The sequence below is a fragment of the Ochotona curzoniae genome, unplaced genomic scaffold (genome assembly GCF_017591425.1).
Source record: "Ochotona curzoniae isolate NIBS_2020 unplaced genomic scaffold, NIBS_Ocur_1.0 scaffold_3835, whole genome shotgun sequence".
NCBI lineage: Eukaryota > Metazoa > Chordata > Mammalia > Lagomorpha > Ochotonidae > Ochotona > Ochotona curzoniae.
Genome location: NW_024467114.1, coordinates 6098428 through 6117059, shown reverse-complemented (window position 1 = coordinate 6117059; position 18632 = coordinate 6098428). Strand labels below are relative to the sequence as shown.

The following is an 18632-nucleotide window of genomic DNA, read 5'->3' as shown; positions in this document are numbered from 1 at the left end:
ACAAGTGCAAAAGGCATGGGGTGGGAGCTCACTTGGAGGCTCCACAAGCAGAACAAAGGTGAGTGCTGCAGCAGAGTTAATGAGGGAAAGAGTAAAAGGAGAGGAGGTCAGGAAGGGCTCAGAAAGCATGGGTTTTGCTCTGAAAGAAGTTATAGGTCAATGTCATAGTTTCCTTGATTTATTCCAAAGAAGATCCTGGCCAGGAGTGGGCAGGGGAACAGTTAGAGAGTGGTAACGGCAGAAGCATAGATCTGTAATATAGTGGTGGTAATAGTCATGGTGACAGACATTGGACAAGTGGCATTATGGTTAAAGAGATGACAAGTGGTTTTATGTTTATTTTCCTTACAATCTATATTCTTAGCTTTTTTACGTGGTATTGAACTTATGGAAATCATTCTGTATCTTAGAGCACAGCTCAAAATAAGTGGTCAAACATTTATGGATAAATAAATAAATGGGGATACAAACTCTTGTCTTTTTAAACAAGTGTTTAAAAAGATTTATTATTTATTTGAAATGTGGAGTCATAGCAAAGGAGAGAGAGTTATCTTCCATCCTGTGCTTCACATTCCAAATGGCCACAACAGCCATGGTTGGGCCATGATGAAGCCAGGACTTAGGAGCTTCCAGACCTTCCACATAGATACAAGCATCCAAGCACTAGGGCCATTCTCTGCTGCTTTCCCAGGCACATCAGCAGGGAGCTGGGTTGGAAGTGGAGCAGCTGGTCTCAAACAGATGCCCATATGAGATGCCACTCCTGAAAGCAGTGACCTTACCAGTTATGCCACAGGGTAGGTCCTTGCACAAGTGTTTTAAACATACCACTTAATGCTACAATAAAAATATAAGGCATCATTATTATCCTTTTTTTTAACTAAAGAGAAAACTGAGAGAAGAGTTAAGTAACCTGTTCACATGTACATAGCCAGAATAGCAGAGATGGAGCTGGAGTCCAGCTGGCTTGGTGGAGCCAGGTACTGAGCAAGGACATCTTTGTAAAGCGATTTCAAGATTTGCAGGTGGAAATACACAACGTCAGTAGAAAAACACAGATCATGTGAGTGGCACAGTGAGTTTGGCTGAAGTGGAATAGACATGCTTGTGTGGGGAGTGAGGGAGACAATATTCAGAGGAGGAGGAGCAGGCATTTGGCCTGGCAGCTGAGATGCCACTGAAGAGACCCTCATCTTACACCTGGGAATGCCTGAGCTTAAATCCTGGCCCTGACTGCAAACTTGAGTTTCCTGCCAGATCAGTGATGGCTCAAGTTATTGAGTCCCTGCCACCATTGAGGGAGACCTGGGTTGAGTTCCTGGCTCCCTAGATCTAGCCTGACCCAGCTCTTGCCATTATGGGCTTTGGAGGAATGAACCAGCAGAACAAAGCATTCTTTGTCTCTTCCTCTCAAACAAATATTAATTATAACAAAAAAGAGCTGAGGGAATAAATGCTGCTAAAGAGTAGTGTGTAATGATCCTTAGATGCTAAATGGAAACTCTGAGATCCCATGGGGCAAGGGACCCTTGAAGTTTTTCTAAGGCAGTCATTAGGTGGACAACATTTCATGGGTCTTGCAAAGGCAGGGTGGGGTGTGCACTGTGAGAATGGTTGAGAGTGTATCTGGGATCAGCTGCCCATCAGCTTGGTGACCTGGGGATGTAGTATGAACTTCAGGGGATTTTTTTCCCACTGGAAAGGAGGGGTGACAAGCTTGGCAGTTATCGACCCCACGGGGTCCTTCTGAGGATTGATTCACCTCTTTGAAGTGTTTGAGAGGCTTACTATAATGTGCAGACTTGGCTGCTGCTGCTACCGTGATCCCAACAGGTATGCACAGAACCGTGAATAGCAGAGATAGACATCTTAGCACAGGATGTATCTCACCAGGCAGGTTGGTGAGACACTTACACAAGGAGGGGAGGACAGAAAGGTGCAGGTTGCAAGGGCAGCACACTTCCAAGAGTAGACATAGCTGCTCCGAGGAAGCTGTGCAAGGGACACCTTGGAATGAGGCTGAAAAGAATTCATTATAAACTGAAGAAGTGCTAGGAGAAAGCAGGCAGGCCAGTGTGGGAGCAGTGGTTAGTTAGGAGTAAACATGACAGGTGCCCTGTAAGAAATGGTAACACGGAATCTGTGATACTAGCTGGGACCAGCCTTTGTTTCAGGTCCATCACATTTTAGGTCCTTACTTCCTTGTCATGGAGCAAAGAAACGCAATAGACTACAATAGACTGCAGGGCCGTTATTTTTTTTTAAAGTCTGAAGGCAGGTGTTGTGGTGTAGTGGTGAAGACACTACTTAAGAAGCCCCATGTGGTTCATCTTGGAGTGTCCGAGTTCCTGCTCTGCTTCTCTTCCAGCTTCCTGCTGAAAGGCATGCTGGGAGATAGCTGGAGATGCCACCCATGTGGGGGACCTGGACCGAGCTCCCAGCTTCTGGCTTCATCTTGGCCCAGCCTTGGCTGTGTGGGCATTTGGGGAGTTCTCCATCAAGCAAAACCTCCCAACTCAATCACTTTGCATCGCAAATAAGTCAAAACAAGCAAAGCCTTTATATATATATAAATATATGTATATATTTATAATTTTAAATTTACATTTAAAAATAAGTTCTGGACTCCTCTGATCTTTAACCTACATGTCCTTGATAGGGATCTTTCACTTGAAGCTCCGTTTTGTAAAACAGTATCATCAGCATAATATAACACTTCAAAAAATGCCCTGCATTGCTTAAGAGAGGATTCAAGGTCATTGGCTAAGGTCACATAAAATGTAACAAGATCCCATAACTAAACGTGGGCTGAAGAAACCAAGCAAAACAAAGGGGGAAAGAGAGAGCAGAAGCATGACCAAGATCAGAAATGCAGATAAAGAGAAAAGTGTATACATTTTCCTCAGGGAAACAGTAGGGTTGGAGTGAATTGATGAGCTAGCCTGTGGAATTAAAACACAGAGAAGGAGAGGCCTCCTGGAAAATATAATTAACAAATCCGAAAGAAATTCAGGCACGGACAATCTGGAAGAAAGGATGCAAAGAAAGCGATGGCATGGAAGAGTTTTATGTCAAGAAAACCGCCAGGGTTCCAAGTGTAGGGGGTTCTCTCCCAAGCCAGGGCAGTGAGGCAGGTCATAAGCCACCTGCGGTTACAGAGAGCCGGCTTCTCCTCCCAGTTCCCCACCCCTCGCCAGTTTTATAGGGAACAGCTCCCCTCTAACAGTGTTGTATCCTTTTGAACTGTAGAAATCACACTTAGCTTTCATTTTGTTGAAGAAAATAATGGTTAAGAAAAAAAAATACAGCGTGTCAGTAACACATATGGAAAGAAACCAGCGGGCCGTGTCTACTTCACAGTCCGAATGAAAATAAAGAAATTTTGAAATGCCCTGGGAACAACACGGGCACTTGAGTATGTTTTTAAACCGTGGCATTCCTTTAAATATGCCTCTTTCCTTATTTACAAATCCCAAAGCCTTGCTTTTTAAATGCCTCACCGAAGTTACCAGAGTATAGACTTTTGCTGAAACAGGTTGCCAGTTTCCCGCACACCAGGCTCCGTCGCAGAAGCCGCCCCTGCCACAAACCACGCAGACTCGGGGTCTCTGGAGACTCCTGTGTGCCACCGGGTCTCCCCGGGTGCGTGTCCCCGATGACTCAGCTGACAGACGCTTCCCTCTCTTCGCAGGGCGGTGGTAGCCCGGACATTCCTCCTGGAAGCTGGCCTGTTGCTCAACACCCGGGCAAGCAATCAGCCTGTGGCCGGCGGGCACAGCCTCCTGATTGGCTGGGCGGCCGGCGCCGGGCGGGGAGCGCACGCCCGCTTCGCCCATCCTCTAGTCCCAGGTCGCTGAGCACAGTCTAGGAGCGGCAGGGAGAGCTCCGAGTCTCTCTCCACAGGGTCTTGGAGCTTGAAGACCGAGTCTCCTTTTGCCGAAAGCGGGACGTCCTGGGGGACGTTCCCTGGAAAAGGCTAAGGTAGCGAGGGGCAGCTTTCAGGAAGGGTGTCCTAGCGAGGTCTCTCACGCCGCTGAGAAAAGGGCTTCCTGAGGGCCGATGAAAGATGTGGGTTGTACCCCACTTCCGCGCCCCCAACATACAACCCCTGGGAGGTCCTTGGGGACTGGGTGGGAGGAGACCGCTCCGGATTCGGGAGTTTGGGGTGCGAACTGTGCGTCCCACAGTGCGCCGTGGTGAGCGTGACCTGGTGTCGGAGCCCCCGCGGGACAGGACGGGTGTGATGGAGGGAGTGTGGTCTTCCGTACGCAGGCGAGAGAGGGACTGCTGAGAATCGGCACCCATCTGGAGCGCTACAGAACTGCCGAAACCTTGGCGGGCTGATGCCCTCAGCCTCCGGCGGCTCCCGCGAGCGCACTAGCGCTTTTTGTGTTTTGGTTTAATGGGCTTCTGTGTCACCCTCAGGTCACGATGGACTTCGAAGGGGAACGCAATGGAAGACTCGGAGGGAAGAACATGTACAAGCTGGATAAGAAAAGGTAACCCTTGGCGGTGTGGTGGTGGTGGGGTCTCTCTTGGGTGGCTTGGAGGATTGGGGTGGTCTGTTTTGAGTTCCCAGCTTGGAAGGAAACGGTGGTGGTGGTGGTGATGGTGGTGGTGGTGATGGGGAGGACTTCCGCCCTCCCACGCCCAAAGCAGCGTCTGTCAGGCGGCCGTGGTGAGGCCCTGGCGGGGTCAGGGCTCACATCCTTTCTGCGGAGCTGAGCTCCACTCTCTGCTTGCGGTCGGTACAGTGGTCCAGGCTGCTGCTGACTGCACAGCGACGCAGACCTTGCGTGTTTGTGGCCAGGCACCTGGGACACTGAGGCCTTTCAGTTTTGTCTTAGTTCTCACAGGAAGGAAGATTTTGTCTTAGCTCTCTTCGAAAGAAGGTTTCAGCACAGGACGCTGAACTGCCCACTTTTACTTCGGGGTTGCTATTTATTGGAGTGGTGGGCAGAGATGCTGGGGCCAAGACCAGAGCTGGGCTAGAGCTGGGGGGGGGGGGGCGCAGTGCTGGTCCCTGATCTGGGTGGTGGTGATGGAGTGCTAGAGCCATCACCTGCTGCCTCCCAGAGAACAGTTAAGGAGCTGGAAGGCGGGGGGGGGGGGGGGGGGGGGGGGGCGGGGTGTTAGGGCAGCCTTGATTCAGACCCAGGCTTTGCAGAGGGGCTGCTGGCACCCCTAGTGGTGTCGTGACCTCCTGCACTCAACAGCAGCCCCTGAATTTCATGCAAGTAGTTTCCTTCTGAGTAGTAAATGTAATATGAATTTTATGCTGCAGCTACTTGGTAAAAAAACATGACTTGTTAGAAATCAAGCTTTGTAGTACAAGAATAAACTGCAAAACATGGGACTCAAATACGTTTTTAAGCAGAACTCTTAAATTTTAGTTGGAAATTTTAGTATGAACTGGTGAAGTTGTAAGTTTATTTTCCACTCTATGGAAAGCAGCAAACAACAAGCAGCAGTGAGCATTCTGTACGCCAGATCTTGGTTTCTAAAAACCTTTTCTCACTAAAAGGAGTAAGCACTCCATAGGAAAATGACACATGACAGCCAGGCCTGGTATTTGGGGTGCCAGAGAACAAGGAAGTGAAGTCTAATGTAATAATAATGATTGCATGTGGGTGGGTTACATCTTTCTAGTGTCCTTAAAATGTTCAAATACAAAGAGAAAAGGACTCTCTGGAATAGAGGCAAGATATTCCACTTTTCACTTTATTATTATTTGCTTAGTAGTTTAAAGAACTAGTTAAGTAGCGACCATTATGCTCAGTGAAATCAGCCAATCCCAAAAAGACAAATGCCATGTGTTCTCGCTAATATGAAGAAACCATCATGCAAATTGGAATGTGTAGTGATGGAGTAATGGAGACTACCATATCCATGTGTGAAGACACAATGTTACATGCATCCCTATTTCCAAATCAAAGATGGATTCCCAGTGAAAATGTTGGACATATCTAGACAATGGGATGATGAACTGTCTGACACTGTCTGTACCAGCAATGTTGGGGCACACTTAAATAGCAAACTGATGGAATCGTAACTCCTTATGAAGGACTGGACTGTTGTGACATATGGGGAAAATCAGCCGGGGGGATGGGAGTTGGAGGAAGGAATCCTAGACTCTATAGAACCGTTAAGAACTAGCTCCAGATGCCGCAGGCACTGTTGTTTAGTAGGAAGGGCTGAGGGTGTGAGGAGGGAAACAGCAAAGCACATCTTCCGTCCTCTGCATATCTTTGACTTATTATTGATTCTATCATAGCCTGCAGACTTTTCTTCAAAGCAGGAGTTTTGAATAGTTAAGTAATTCTTGTTAATTGCATCACCATTGATTATAAGTTTTTTTTTTTTTTGCCTATAAGCTGTTTTGTAAGCAAAACTGTATAACTTGACAAGGCTTTTAAAGAAGCGTGTGAGGGATGCTGGGATATTGGTACTATCTAAAATCTGTATTTGAGCAGATGGTTTGTTAAAACGATATGGGATGAGTTCCATTCAGCTGAAGAATCTAGCAGGGCTGGATTCATGGGCTCCATTCAGCTGAGGAATCCAGCAGGGCTGGGAGTTGATGTGGCAGTGGGTAACTGTGCAAGCTGCTATTGAGGGTGAAGGCTCATCTTGCATCCTGGTGGTCGTTAGCCGACCATGCAGTTTAAGTCTTGGCTTTGTGCCGGGGGACAGACCTTGGACAAGTTGAGCCAACCTCTCCCTCTTTTACAGTTTTCTCATCTCCCAGTAAAAGGCTGAAACAGTGCTTTTCTCATGGAATCATTTGCAAGCAGTGCATGCGAAATGTTTTGTCTGTGCCTGGAACATCATGAGTGCTCTGGGGCGACAACCATGTTGAGACTATAACAAAATAAACACACAACTCAGAGCTCATCAGCCGGTGGCTGTTTATCTCTCACCCTGGTTCCAGGGAAACTCAAACCACGCCTGTACTGGGGATGGGGTGGGACTCAACCTTGGTGTGTTTTTATGTCCATCTAACATCATTCCAGTGCCAAATATGAGTGAACTCCAAATTTTTCCTCTAGAAGTCCATTCACTTCCTTTGACCTCAAGGTAGAAAGCAAAAACAAAGATGAATTTTTGAACTTAAAATGTTCAAAAAACATTGTTACTTTTCTGTGTAGTTGGTTGTCTTTAAGCGTGAAAAAAAAAATTCTGAGTATGGATAAGGCTGGCTTGTCATGGCTAGTTGGCCTTTATGCCTTGGGTGGCAGTTACATTCAGTGGAAAATAAATAAGCAGAATTAGAGTCACTTGAATCTGGGCTCAAAATAGTAGCTGATGTTATTATGCCTGAGGACAGCTCTTGACAGTTCACGGAATGTTTTTGGCTCTGGTTTCTAGAATGCATTTATTTTCATAATGCTCCATTTAGGGCTCTAGACATCCTTTCAGAATTAGATTTGCTCAGGGAGCAATGCCATGCTTCCCTTCTTCTCCCCCATTCTCCTGCACTGCATTATAGGCTAGTTACATACAGCATCTGATGGGCACAGCTGTTAGTAAAGGGGATGCCGATGAATGATATCTAAGTGATAGAATATCTGCTGCTAGACTCACTAGGTGGTGTTTAAGATTGATTTCAGAGAGCACGAGTGATTTTCTAATTAGAATAAAATCAAAGACGTATTTTGTAGCTATTTTTCCTGATCAAAAATGTGTCGGTATGACTATCTGTCATAGAGAAATTAGGAAATACCAAAGGCAGAAGGTGTCACCTGGTGATATGTGGATTTCTGAGACATTTCTGTTTAACCTTCTTGCTTTATATAACACTATGAATTTTTTAGGGAAAATACATTTTCTTTGTCCCATTGCAATTAAATATGATTTATAAATTGGTAATTTTAAATATTTGAGTACAAGAAAATGTTCATGGGAAAAATTGACATGCTGTGATTCAATTACTCTGTATGATGCTTGTCTGTATTCCTATAGAACAAGTGGTCTTGTTACTTAAACAAGAAAACTTGGTGAAATATTTAAAGTTTTTGTCATTCCATTGCTGTTTTTTAGTAAAAAAGAGAAGGCGGAAAAGAGACCAACTGTCAGCATATTTACAATGGTGAGTTTTGAATTTGTTCATTATTGAAATTTGTTTGCAATCGTCTCCTAACTCAGATTAGTTGTCTCGTCAGGTACAGTGTTAGAGTATGTCTGTGCAAGAGGGGAATGAATAGGTTTGAGTTTGTTTGTTTTCCTGGGAAAGCTGACCTTGTTGTACCTCAGCACCCACCCTTCTGGGCCTGGATTTCAGTATTGTCATCAATGAATGTGGCATCAACAGTTATCTACTACCTGCACAAGTAAAAGAAAATGTACATGAGCAAAACTGACATCTTGTCCTGGTGACAGCCTTTGTTGTCTGTGTAGAGGAAGTGCTCACTTTAATGGCTGTGAAATCCTGGCAGGTCAAAGTCCCCATCACCCTTAGGAACAGAAGGTAGCAGCAGGTTATGGTTACCTGGGCTTGGCTGTGCCACTTGTCCTCTGTAAGAGAAGTCAGCATAGCTTGTTACTCCCTTGACTGGCTGTGCAGGGTGGTCGTTTAGAAGCTTTGCTTTAGTTACACTTGGAATAAGGCAAGGGATTCTTGTAGTTTGACTGGTTGATGACCTGTCCATCTACACCCTTGCTACCTCCCCTGCTCCTTTTCTTTTTTAAAGAACACATTTTATTTATTTGAAAGACTGAGTGACACAGAAGGAGGGGGAGAGACAGAGAAAGACAACTTCCATCTGCTGGTTTACTCCTCAGGTAACCACTACACCCAGGGCTGGGCCAGGCTAAAGCCAGCATTCCAGAACTCTCTCTGGGTCTTCCACGTGGGTGGCAGGGGCTCAAGTGCCTGTTTTCCCAGGCACTTTAGCAGGGAAAGATTATAAACCCAGATGAACTCAGGTGAACTGTTGAATGAACTGTTCCAGAGTTTAGAACTTATAACACACTTGGCGTTTGTTAAATAGTAAGAAGGTTGTAAAATGGATCTTGGTAAATGGAATTTAAAAATAGCTCTAAGTTGAAGAGTAATCATATGGCTTTTACCACCAGTGACTCAGTGGTTCTTTTAAGATCTTTTTAGAAACTCTGGGAGGCAGAGAGCAAGTCTTCCACTTTTGCCTACATAGGTGAATAGCTAAAAAGATAAATGATTCCACTGAATCTGGAATTTGTGCAGCAGCCCAACATTCACCTAGATATGTCAGAAAGTTTGTGAAAAATCAGAATTGAAAGATAAGTTTGTTTTGGTGTGGTCTTTTAAAACTATGTATATGGTTTAAAACTATGTGTATGGTACTTTTCAGCAACTCTTTTTAAAGATCCATTTTATGTATGAGTTTGAATTTTTTGTGCAGCAAAAATATATTTATCTTTTAATTCCTTTTCCACTGTCTTCAAAGTGCTCTTGTACTGTTTGACTTACTCCTCCAAGTAGCACTGTGCCACAGGAACTTGGGTTATCCTTAGATTCCAAATGAAGAAGCCCATTAGCAGTTCAGCAGTGCAGTTTAGTGCTGGGTCGGCTGGCCTGGATCTCACCAAGATAGACCTAGTTGCCTTTAGTAATTGTTGAACTCTGAGTCTGTGGTTGGTTCAATTGTGGATGCCTTGGACTAGGGAGTCCTTCTCTGATGCTATCATCATCTGTTCACCTGGGCACTGAAGTCATTACCACTAAGTTAACTGTGACCCTTTCTATTTCTGGGGCTCCTGCCAGCCTGAGTAACTTTTGTGTTTATGTAAATAACTCCTCCTTGACTTCCACAGCTGCTGTCATCTTAATATGTGTCTGCCTCTGTTGCCTGCTCCTCTGTTACAATGGAGAAAACATGCAATTCTGAAAACCATTCACTCCTGACAACTTTGGCTGACATCTCCTCTGTCTGCTCAAGGACCTGGCATGGTTATTACTCTCTCTCTTTGGTGTTTTGGTCACTTTCTGAACTGGGTGTGTTCCACTTTCAAGGACATGGCAGGTTCTTTGTCGTATCACCCTTTTTGAGCCATTTCCCCTTAGCTTCCTGTCACACATAGGAGTTGCCTTTGTTTTCATTGTTGGTTTCATCTTCTAATAAATTGAATGGACCCATCAAAAAATTATTTGTATTTGAGATGCAGAGTGGAACAAAAAGAAACATCTCCCACCCACTGACTCTTTCTTCAAATGCCTGTTGCAGGAGGGAAGGGACATGTGGGACTTAGAATGCATTGGGGGATGTGGTAACAGAGTGAGTTGCCTGCCCTCTTGAGGATCGTAGAGCCAAAGAAAAGGAAAAAAGATCCCTACAGAGGGTTGCAATGCCAAAGGAGGACTATTTAATGCATTCTCATTTTATAATAAATCACTCAAAAAGACAAATGGTGAAAATGCAGGAAGTGAAGTGAGATGAAGTAACCCCCTGGACAATAAATGATGTAATCATTTCAACAACCAGGGTCCAGGGATTTGCAGTAGAACTCCTGAAGGGTGTCCTGCTTCATCTGCTATGAAGCAGATACTACAAAATATACAACATGAGCAGTTGTTACTGTTTTTGCAAATGTGATCCTTAGTAGGACCTCTTGGGTTCTTGGAGTCAAGAAGTGTGGGACAGGAAACAAAGACTGCAACAGATCACATGAAATTGAAGAAAATTGTAATTGGGGGACCTTTAGAAGAAGAAGGAAAGATGGTATAGTTAGTTAGAGGCCAACAGAGGAGACAGAGGCTAACCAGTGCTGACAAAGCCAAGGACAGAGAAGTAGAGAAAGCTGGCATGAGAGTAGTTTGGGCACCACCCAGCAGGCTAGGTGGGTACTTACTTTGGTACCTTACTGTTGTCCGTGGGTTGGAGGGGGATGTCAGTGCCTTCTTTTGACATGGAAGAGGTATTTACTGAGGGCCTAGTAAAGGTCAGGTTTGGTGTCAGGCACTGGCACCAGTGGTGAATGAGACAAGCTACCTATTTTCCTAAGGCTTATTCTCCAGTTCAGGTAGAGAGAGGCAAAGATGTAGTCAATATTCATTCAACATCTCAGTATGTGTCAAAGCTCCAGGCACAGTTCTGGACACTTGGAGTGTAGCAGTGATCAAAATACACCATCACTCCAGCCTAACGGGGCTTGCATTCAGAGAGAAGACAGAGCGTAAACAAGCAGTCAGACAGAGGTGGGCAACAAGAAGGGTTGTGCAGAGAAATGGTCCACACTGATGATCAAGGAACATCTCTCATAGAACTTTTTTTTAAAGACTCATTTTATTTATTTGAAAAGAGTTACAGAGAAGGGAGTAAGAGGGAAAGAGGTCCTCTCTCCAATGGTTCACTCCCCAAATGTTTACAGTGGCCATGGCTGGTCCAGACTAAAATCAAGAGCCATAAACTTCTAGGTTTCCCATGTGGGTACAGGAGCTCAAGGCCCTGAGCCATCTTTTGTTGCTTTCCCAGGCCCATCATTAGGGAGATGTATCAGAAATGCAGTACCAGGACTTGAACCAGTGCTCATTTCTGATGCCAGCATCACAGGTTGCAACTTTATCCGTTACTCCTCAGTGCTGGCCCCATGAAGGATCTTGACACAGGGAGAGTATTCTCTTTCACACTGGAACCGAGTGTGATCATACAGGTGCTTAAAGGAGGGAGGCAGGGGTCTCAGAGACAAGAACAGATTTGATGGCTGAAGAAATGATGCTGGAGTGATGCAAGGAAGGGGCCATGAGACCTGGAAAGCAAGTACTCTCTAGAACCTGAAGGAAGGAGGAAAGGTCCTGGGGACACCTTGATGTCATCCAGTGAAAACTCAGACTCCAGATACTAGTCTTGCATTCTTTGAAGCCACTAAGGTAGTGCTATTTTGCTGTAGCATCAGCTAGAGCAGGGTGAATGAGGAATAGTAAAGAGGAAGGTCACAGCTGGAAGGAATCAGAAGTTGTGGCCAAAGACTGATGCCTTTGAGAGTTCATAAGTTCTCAGATAAAAGCCCTCCCAGAGGCTAAGCCCAGGTCCTCACCCAAAAGGGTAATTTCTGAAGACACGGTAGGGGTAGAGATTTTGAAATCAAAGCAGCCAAAGAATGTTAAGTGTCTGGCTTGTTTTTAAGGTAACCAAAAATACCCTGATGAGCAGTGGGTGTGCAGGTGGGTGAAACCGAAGCAAACAAGCCTCAGACCCCTCAAGGAAAAGCAATTAGAAATTGGTGAAGAATAAATACCGCACCAAGAGTGAACAGAAGCAGCATAAGCATACAGAGTGAAACTCCGTCAGGAGTGAGCTTTTGCATGAGAATGAAAACAATCATTTGAAAATAGTTGCATGGAAAGAACATCACTGCTGATTCAGGGATAAGGCACAGGGAGCTCATGTGGCAGCGGAAGATCTGGAAGTAAGAATCAACAGAGTGACATTACAAAAGAAAGAACCTGACAGTGCCAGGTGCTACTCACAGTCCAACACAGCATTGACAAACGTCCACTGTGGGTGGGCCTTACGATACACTGGGCTAAACTGCAGTTTGGAATGACAGTATCCCAACCAGTGGAGTGCTTGGGATTAAATGCTGCCCCCACTTGCAATCTAGCTTTCTGTTAATGAGCACCTTTGGAGTTGGTAGTTTTGGGGTTCTGTACTTCCTGACACCCATGTGAGGATATGAATAGAGTTCCTGGCTTCTAGCTTCAGCCTGGCCTCTGGAATGATTGTACCTACACCTGTGATGTCTGCGCCACATAATAGAGTTGGAAAACTCCCTCAAACTTCAAATTGTTTCAGTACTTCCAGGATATGCCTTCCTGGATGAATATCCAAATTGGAGTGGATGAGATTTCTCTGCCCTAATTGCCCTCAAGTCCTTGCCTCTTCCCCTTTGCTCTGGCTCAGGGAGGGAAGGGTCTGTTGGTCATGATCTTTCCTGCTTCTTCCACATTTCTTATCCTGGGTGTGACAGAACCCCCCACCCCAACTCCTCTGAGAACATCATCATCTTGCCTCTGCCCATTGTTTTTGGCTGGAGTGCCTGCATTGTTAGACAATTGGTGATACATGGATCAGCTCTGTGTCTTGCTTTCTGCTGCTGTGTCATTCGTGCTGTGCGACCTCTGTTTGTGCTGTTCGACCTCAGTTTGGGCTTACATGGCCTGCCTTGGCTTAAGACTTCCTACCCAGTTGCCTTGCTGGATTGCAGTTTTGCTCCCAGCAGATGGCCCCTGCCTTGGGGCTTACCCACAGACCCCCACAGCAGGCTTAGTCCTGGTTTCACTTTTGTTTCGTTTGTTGACGTTCTTTGGTAGGAGCCTGGTTCCTGGAGTTGTACAGGAGAGGTGTTCTTCCCAGGAAGGCTCTGAGCCCATTCCTCCTGCTGTCTCCTTCATGTTCTAGCCTCCCAGAAGAAATGATCCTTGACAACCACATGCTCTACTCATCTTTTTCCTCTTCCACATTACTCAGGCATAATTTTTTTTTTTTAGTTTGCAAAGCACAATTTATTCATGAAAAGGAGAAAGGGGGCTGCTTCTATACTGACAGGAGGGGTCTCCAAGTGAGAAAAGATGCCAGGAAATCTACAAGAGTAATCTCCTACCATAGTGGCAGGAGGTACTCCAAAGGAGGGAAGACCCCAGGAAATTTAAGAGAGAAAGGGAGAGATCTGCCATAGCGACAAGAGGGCTCCAAGACAGGAAAGTCTCTCAGGCATAATTATTTTAAAATTATTTTCCATTCATGCTAACTTAATGTAGCAGATCTTTAACCCAGTGCGCTTTCTTCAAGCAAAATGTATTTCTTGGTGCTACCTCAGGAGCTGTTTGGCATTAGTTTCTTCTCATGGGGCTAAAAATGGCTTCTATTTCTAAGAAATCCTAGCAACAAATAATACATTTCTATTATAGTACATTTAAAGATTTTTACAGTTTTTGTCAGATCTCATATAAGAAAAGACAGAACTCAATAGAAGAACCAAATATGTATTTTTTAAAATTTATTTACTTGAAAGGCAGATTTGAAGAAAGAAAAGGGGAGAAGGAAGGGGGGAGAGAGGAAGAGAGAAAGAATGAGAAAGCAAGCTTCCAATCCCCTGGCTTGTACCCCAAAAAGCCATAATCGCTGAGGATGGGCCAGGCTGAAGTTGGGAGACTGCAGCTCCTTCCAGGTCTTGCTCATGAGTATGGGGGCCCAAGCACTCGAGCCACCCTCCACTGCTTTCCTACATGCATCAGCAGAGCGCTGGATCTAAAGTGGAGTGGCAGGGACTTGAACTGGCATGCACAAGGGATACTGATGTGCAGGTGGTGGCTTAACTCTTTATATCACAGCAGCGACCCCCCAAATTTGTGTTCTGATGAGGTCATCACAGTAGTTTAGTAGAGGCAGAGGGAGGTTTAGACTAGGATAGTGTAGTGGTAGTCTGAATAATGGTTGGGCTTTTTGTATATTTTAAAGATGGAGTAAACCAACCACGAAGCCATGCCAGCTGTTTCTGAATTCTGCTTTCTTCTCCTGTTTCAGTTTCGCTATTCAAATTGGCTTGACAAGTTGTACATGGTGTTAGGGACCCTGGCTGCTATCGTCCATGGAGCTGCACTGCCCCTTATGATGCTGGTGTTTGGAGAAATGACGGATAGCTTTTCAAATGCAGGAAGCGCAATTCCCGGAAACGGCAGTTTTCGTAAGTATTATACCTGCATTGGTTACATCAGAAACTTGCAAGAAAACCAGACAACAGATATTGGTGAGACCCTTGCCAAGTATGCACCAGTGCTATGAGATGCTGAGGTAAGGGTTATGTTTGTCAGGAATTTGAGAAGATAGTGGTCAGTAGGATGCAGAAAGAAGTCTTGACAGAGAATACAGGGAAAGAGAATGCTGTGAAGTTGTACATATTCTAAAAGAGTTTGGGAAGAAATAGATAAACCCAATTGGGACTTTGGATGGTAACTGTGAATCAGGTATGAGATTTTCTGGAAGGTTGGATGCCTGAGACCTTGGGAAGATGAGAAAGGTGAAGGAGAACAGGGAAGTACATGACAAGAATCTCATTTTTGACATAGTCTTTGGTGGTCTCTAAGAAAACAAATACAGGAATGGAGGACCAGGGCCAAGAGAATGTACGTGTGTGTGTGTTTTAGGATGGACAATATAGTGTGCAGTACTGGAGGTAATCCAAAAATGAGGAAGCATTACAGAGGAAGAGGTCAGTAGAGTGTCCTTGGAATTGGCACTCAGGGTTGGAATTGACACTCAGCAGGAAAGGTTTGCTTAGTGAAGAACAAGCAGTTTGTCTGCGGTAACAGGTGAGAATAGAGAGTGTTTGAGTATCCCAACCCAAAGGTAAGAGGAGGAGACTGTCAATGTTAGCTTCTGATGGCAGCAGCCTCTTGCATCTACATGAGATTTGTCCTAAGACACCACCACAGTGGGTGCCTGAATCTGTGGATAGGGAATACCAATGTGTTTTTTCCTATACATGCTTATGGTAAACTTTAACTTATAAAGTATGTGGTAAGACAGTGAAAACAATATATAAAGATAAAATATAATGACTATAGCAATATCCTGTAGTAAATTCATATTAATGACTGGTAGAATACTCTACTGTACTATCTCAGCCTAGTTGAGTTAATCCACCACCTGCTATGATGTGCAGTGATGCAGTGCTATGATTGACATTGGATGACTGCAGAAAGCAAAACTGTGGAAATGGGGTATTGCTGGGCTTGAGTTTCCTCAGTGAGGTGGCAGTTAAGACTGGGAAAATTACAACGGACATGTAAAACTGCCTGGTACAAGATTGGAAAAGTGGATGAAATATTTTGAGAGTTCTTTCTCTCTCTCTCTCCCCTCCCTTGCTCCTTCTCTCTCCCCCCTCTCTCTCCTTTCCCCTCTTCCTCTCCCTTCCTCTCCCTCTCTCCACTCTCTCCTCTGTCTCCTTCTCCCTTCCTCTCCCTCTTCCCCCGCTTCTCTCTCCCTTCTCTCTCCTTCTCCCTCCTTCCCCCTCTTCCCTGTCTTTCTCCCTACTTTCTCCCAACTCTCCTCTCTCCCTTCTCTCCCCTCTCTTTCTCTCTCCCTCTCTCCCTTCTCTCCACTCTCTCCAACTCTCTCCTTTCCTCCAGGCTTGGGTTTATTTGGACTCTGCCCTCACACTCAGCGACAGTCGTTGCTTATCATTCAGTTCACTCTCACAACGACCTTTTGTCCCCAAGCCATCCCTAAGTCACCATGGCACTACAGCTTTATTTACTTACCAAGAATTATTACTCTAAAGCTGCCTTATTGATTTATGGATTTGCTTATTTATTATAGGTTCTTAAATGGAGAATTGACATAGATGTAAGGAAAAAAAGGCAGGGGGCGGCTGGATTTTTGGAAAGAATTGTGCTAGGTATGTCTGCAGTGTTATGTACCCACCTGAGGTCTAGGGCCTGAAAGTGAGAGGATTTCCTGCTTGAACTGAAACCCTGGGGTGGGTCCTGCTGTAGCTTGTGTCTGCAGTGCCTGGGATTAAGGTTCCATAGAAGATGGTCTAGAGACATCGTTTCAACATAATCTGTTATGAAATCACCAGTGTGTCCATGCCACTTGTTTTTAATTCATACCTTTCCCAAATGCTAAGTGGGTAAAATTACTAAGTCTTCTTAGGTTTGTGGGTCTGATAAAAATGTACCGTGCTGGGGCCCCACATGCTGTGGGTGCTCAAGCATTAGTAACATGCCTCTTTGAAGTCTTGCTGGCTGTAGAAAAGGCTGTCCTTACCAGGCAGAACACTCTACTCTGTCGGTTTTAATTTCATCATTTGTGAGAACTTACAGGCAAAACAGGGGAATAATTGGATAGAATGTTTAATAAATGGTTTGGCCTGGGTAGTGGTTCTGTGGAACTCCCAGCAAATCTGTGGGACAGTCTGGCTTCCAGCAGGTGAACTGACACTGGGGACACAAAGATCAACAAGACATACTCCCGCTTTGCTGGAGCTCACTGTGGTGGGGGTAGGAGGAGGAGACAGCTACAGCAGTCAGGCTTCCTGCTCTAGCCTGGACTTGGGTGATTGGATCAGGTGCATTTCCCAGTGAAGCCTGGAACCAGGTGAGTCACAGATGCTGGAAACAGAGTAAAACACAAGTTCACTCATGGAGGAGGACTTTCTGGGGGAAAAATTCTCTATAGGTCTTTCCAGGTAAATCAGAATGGGTAAAGTCTTACAGAAAGAAAGCCAGTAGAATACTTAGAAATAGCAAAGAGGCCTCCATGTGCTTAGAGTCAGGAATCCATGCAGATGGGGCCCCTGGAGAGATGAGTTGCAGGAGTGCATGAGCAACACTGGAAAGCTACACAGACTTCAGTGTGCAGAGACATTGTTTTTGTCTTATAGAACGGTGTCATTTCATTTCTGAGTTCCTCTTCAGCTAGTGTGGCAGAAGCTGCATCCCACTTATTTCAGGCTTACCCTTTCCTTTCCATGGATGTGTCTGGGAGGCTAACACATTCCCAGACTACTGTGGCTGCCAAGTGTGGGTCAGCATCCCCTTTCATGCCTGCATCTGTAGAGTGTTCTCATTCCCTTCTTTAAGAAGCTTTGGGACAATTCTGCTCTTCTGTTTCTCTGGGAAGCTGTCTTGCGGTCACCCCTAAACTCACTGTGTAGTCTTTAGTCATTTCTCTTCAACCATTCTACTCCAATAGGAAAAGACAGCCCATGCTGCTATCCATTCTCACCCATGCCTTTTTTTCTTTAAGATTTATCCATTTTTATTTGAAAGGCAGATTTATAGAGAAAAGAGGAGACAGAAAGATCTGCTGTCCTCTAGCTTACTTCCCAAATGGCTGCAACAGCTGGAGTTGCACCAGTCCAAAGCCTGGAGTCAAGAACTTCCTTCAGGTCTCCCATGTGGGTGCAGGGTCCCAAAGCTGTGGACTGTCTGCAGCGTTTCCAGGCCATATGCAGAGCACTGGATTGGAAGTGGAGCAGCCTGGGACACAAATCAGCACTCATATGGGATGTCAACATTTGCAGGTTGAGGATTAGCCAGTTGAGCCATTGTGCCGACTCCTCACCCATACCCCTTTTTCTCAGCATACAGAAGGTATTTGTTAGTCCTAAAGGGTGGAACTGACTCTCCTGAAAGTCGAGAGTATTTTATCAAACTCAGTTCCTTTTCCAGCACCTGCGGGCATCAGCTTAAGGAACACAAAAACAAGCCCCCCTCCCCATATGGTAGCAGGGAGATTGCATAGTGCACTGACTGCTGGAATGAGGAGAATGATATGGGAATGAGGAAGGTTATCTGGTGAACAATTGGTTACTATTTCAAAAATGTCCTGTCACTTGCATGGTGGCAGAATTGCAAAGGGCCTCGTGTGTGACATGGGTGAATCTTGGACTTCTCCCTTTGTGCGGTGCTTGGTCATTGAGGATCATAAATGGAAGCACTAGGATTGCAAAGATAAAATCTGGGACAGTATGAATACCTGATTGTAGGTGAAAGGCCAGTGAGGATATCCTTGTTGTACCAGAGGCAGGAGATAATAGGCTCCTGAAGCTAAGCCCTCACCATGAGGCAGGAGAGCATTTGAATGGCTCTAGATACAGATTTGAGAGTCACTGAGGCTGTTGAAGCAGCAGGCTGAGGCCATTCTGGGAGT

The 18632-nt window shown here is 45.3% G+C and overlaps 1 protein-coding gene across 1 annotated transcript in view; it reads left to right on the top strand.

The window, feature by feature from the left end:
* The first annotated feature begins 3894 nt into the window (after positions 1-3894).
* Positions 3895-18632, top strand: part of ABCB1 (ATP binding cassette subfamily B member 1) — a 69503-nt gene continuing 54765 nt past the window's right edge. Inside the window, exons 1-4 of the mRNA XM_040964862.1 lie at positions 3895-3981; positions 4426-4499; positions 8041-8089; positions 14502-14661. Coding sequence (XP_040820796.1) covers positions 4432-4499; positions 8041-8089; positions 14502-14661 — 277 coding nt within the window. The 5' untranslated portion in view covers positions 3895-3981; positions 4426-4431. The remainder of the gene's footprint in view (positions 3982-4425; positions 4500-8040; positions 8090-14501; positions 14662-18632) is intronic.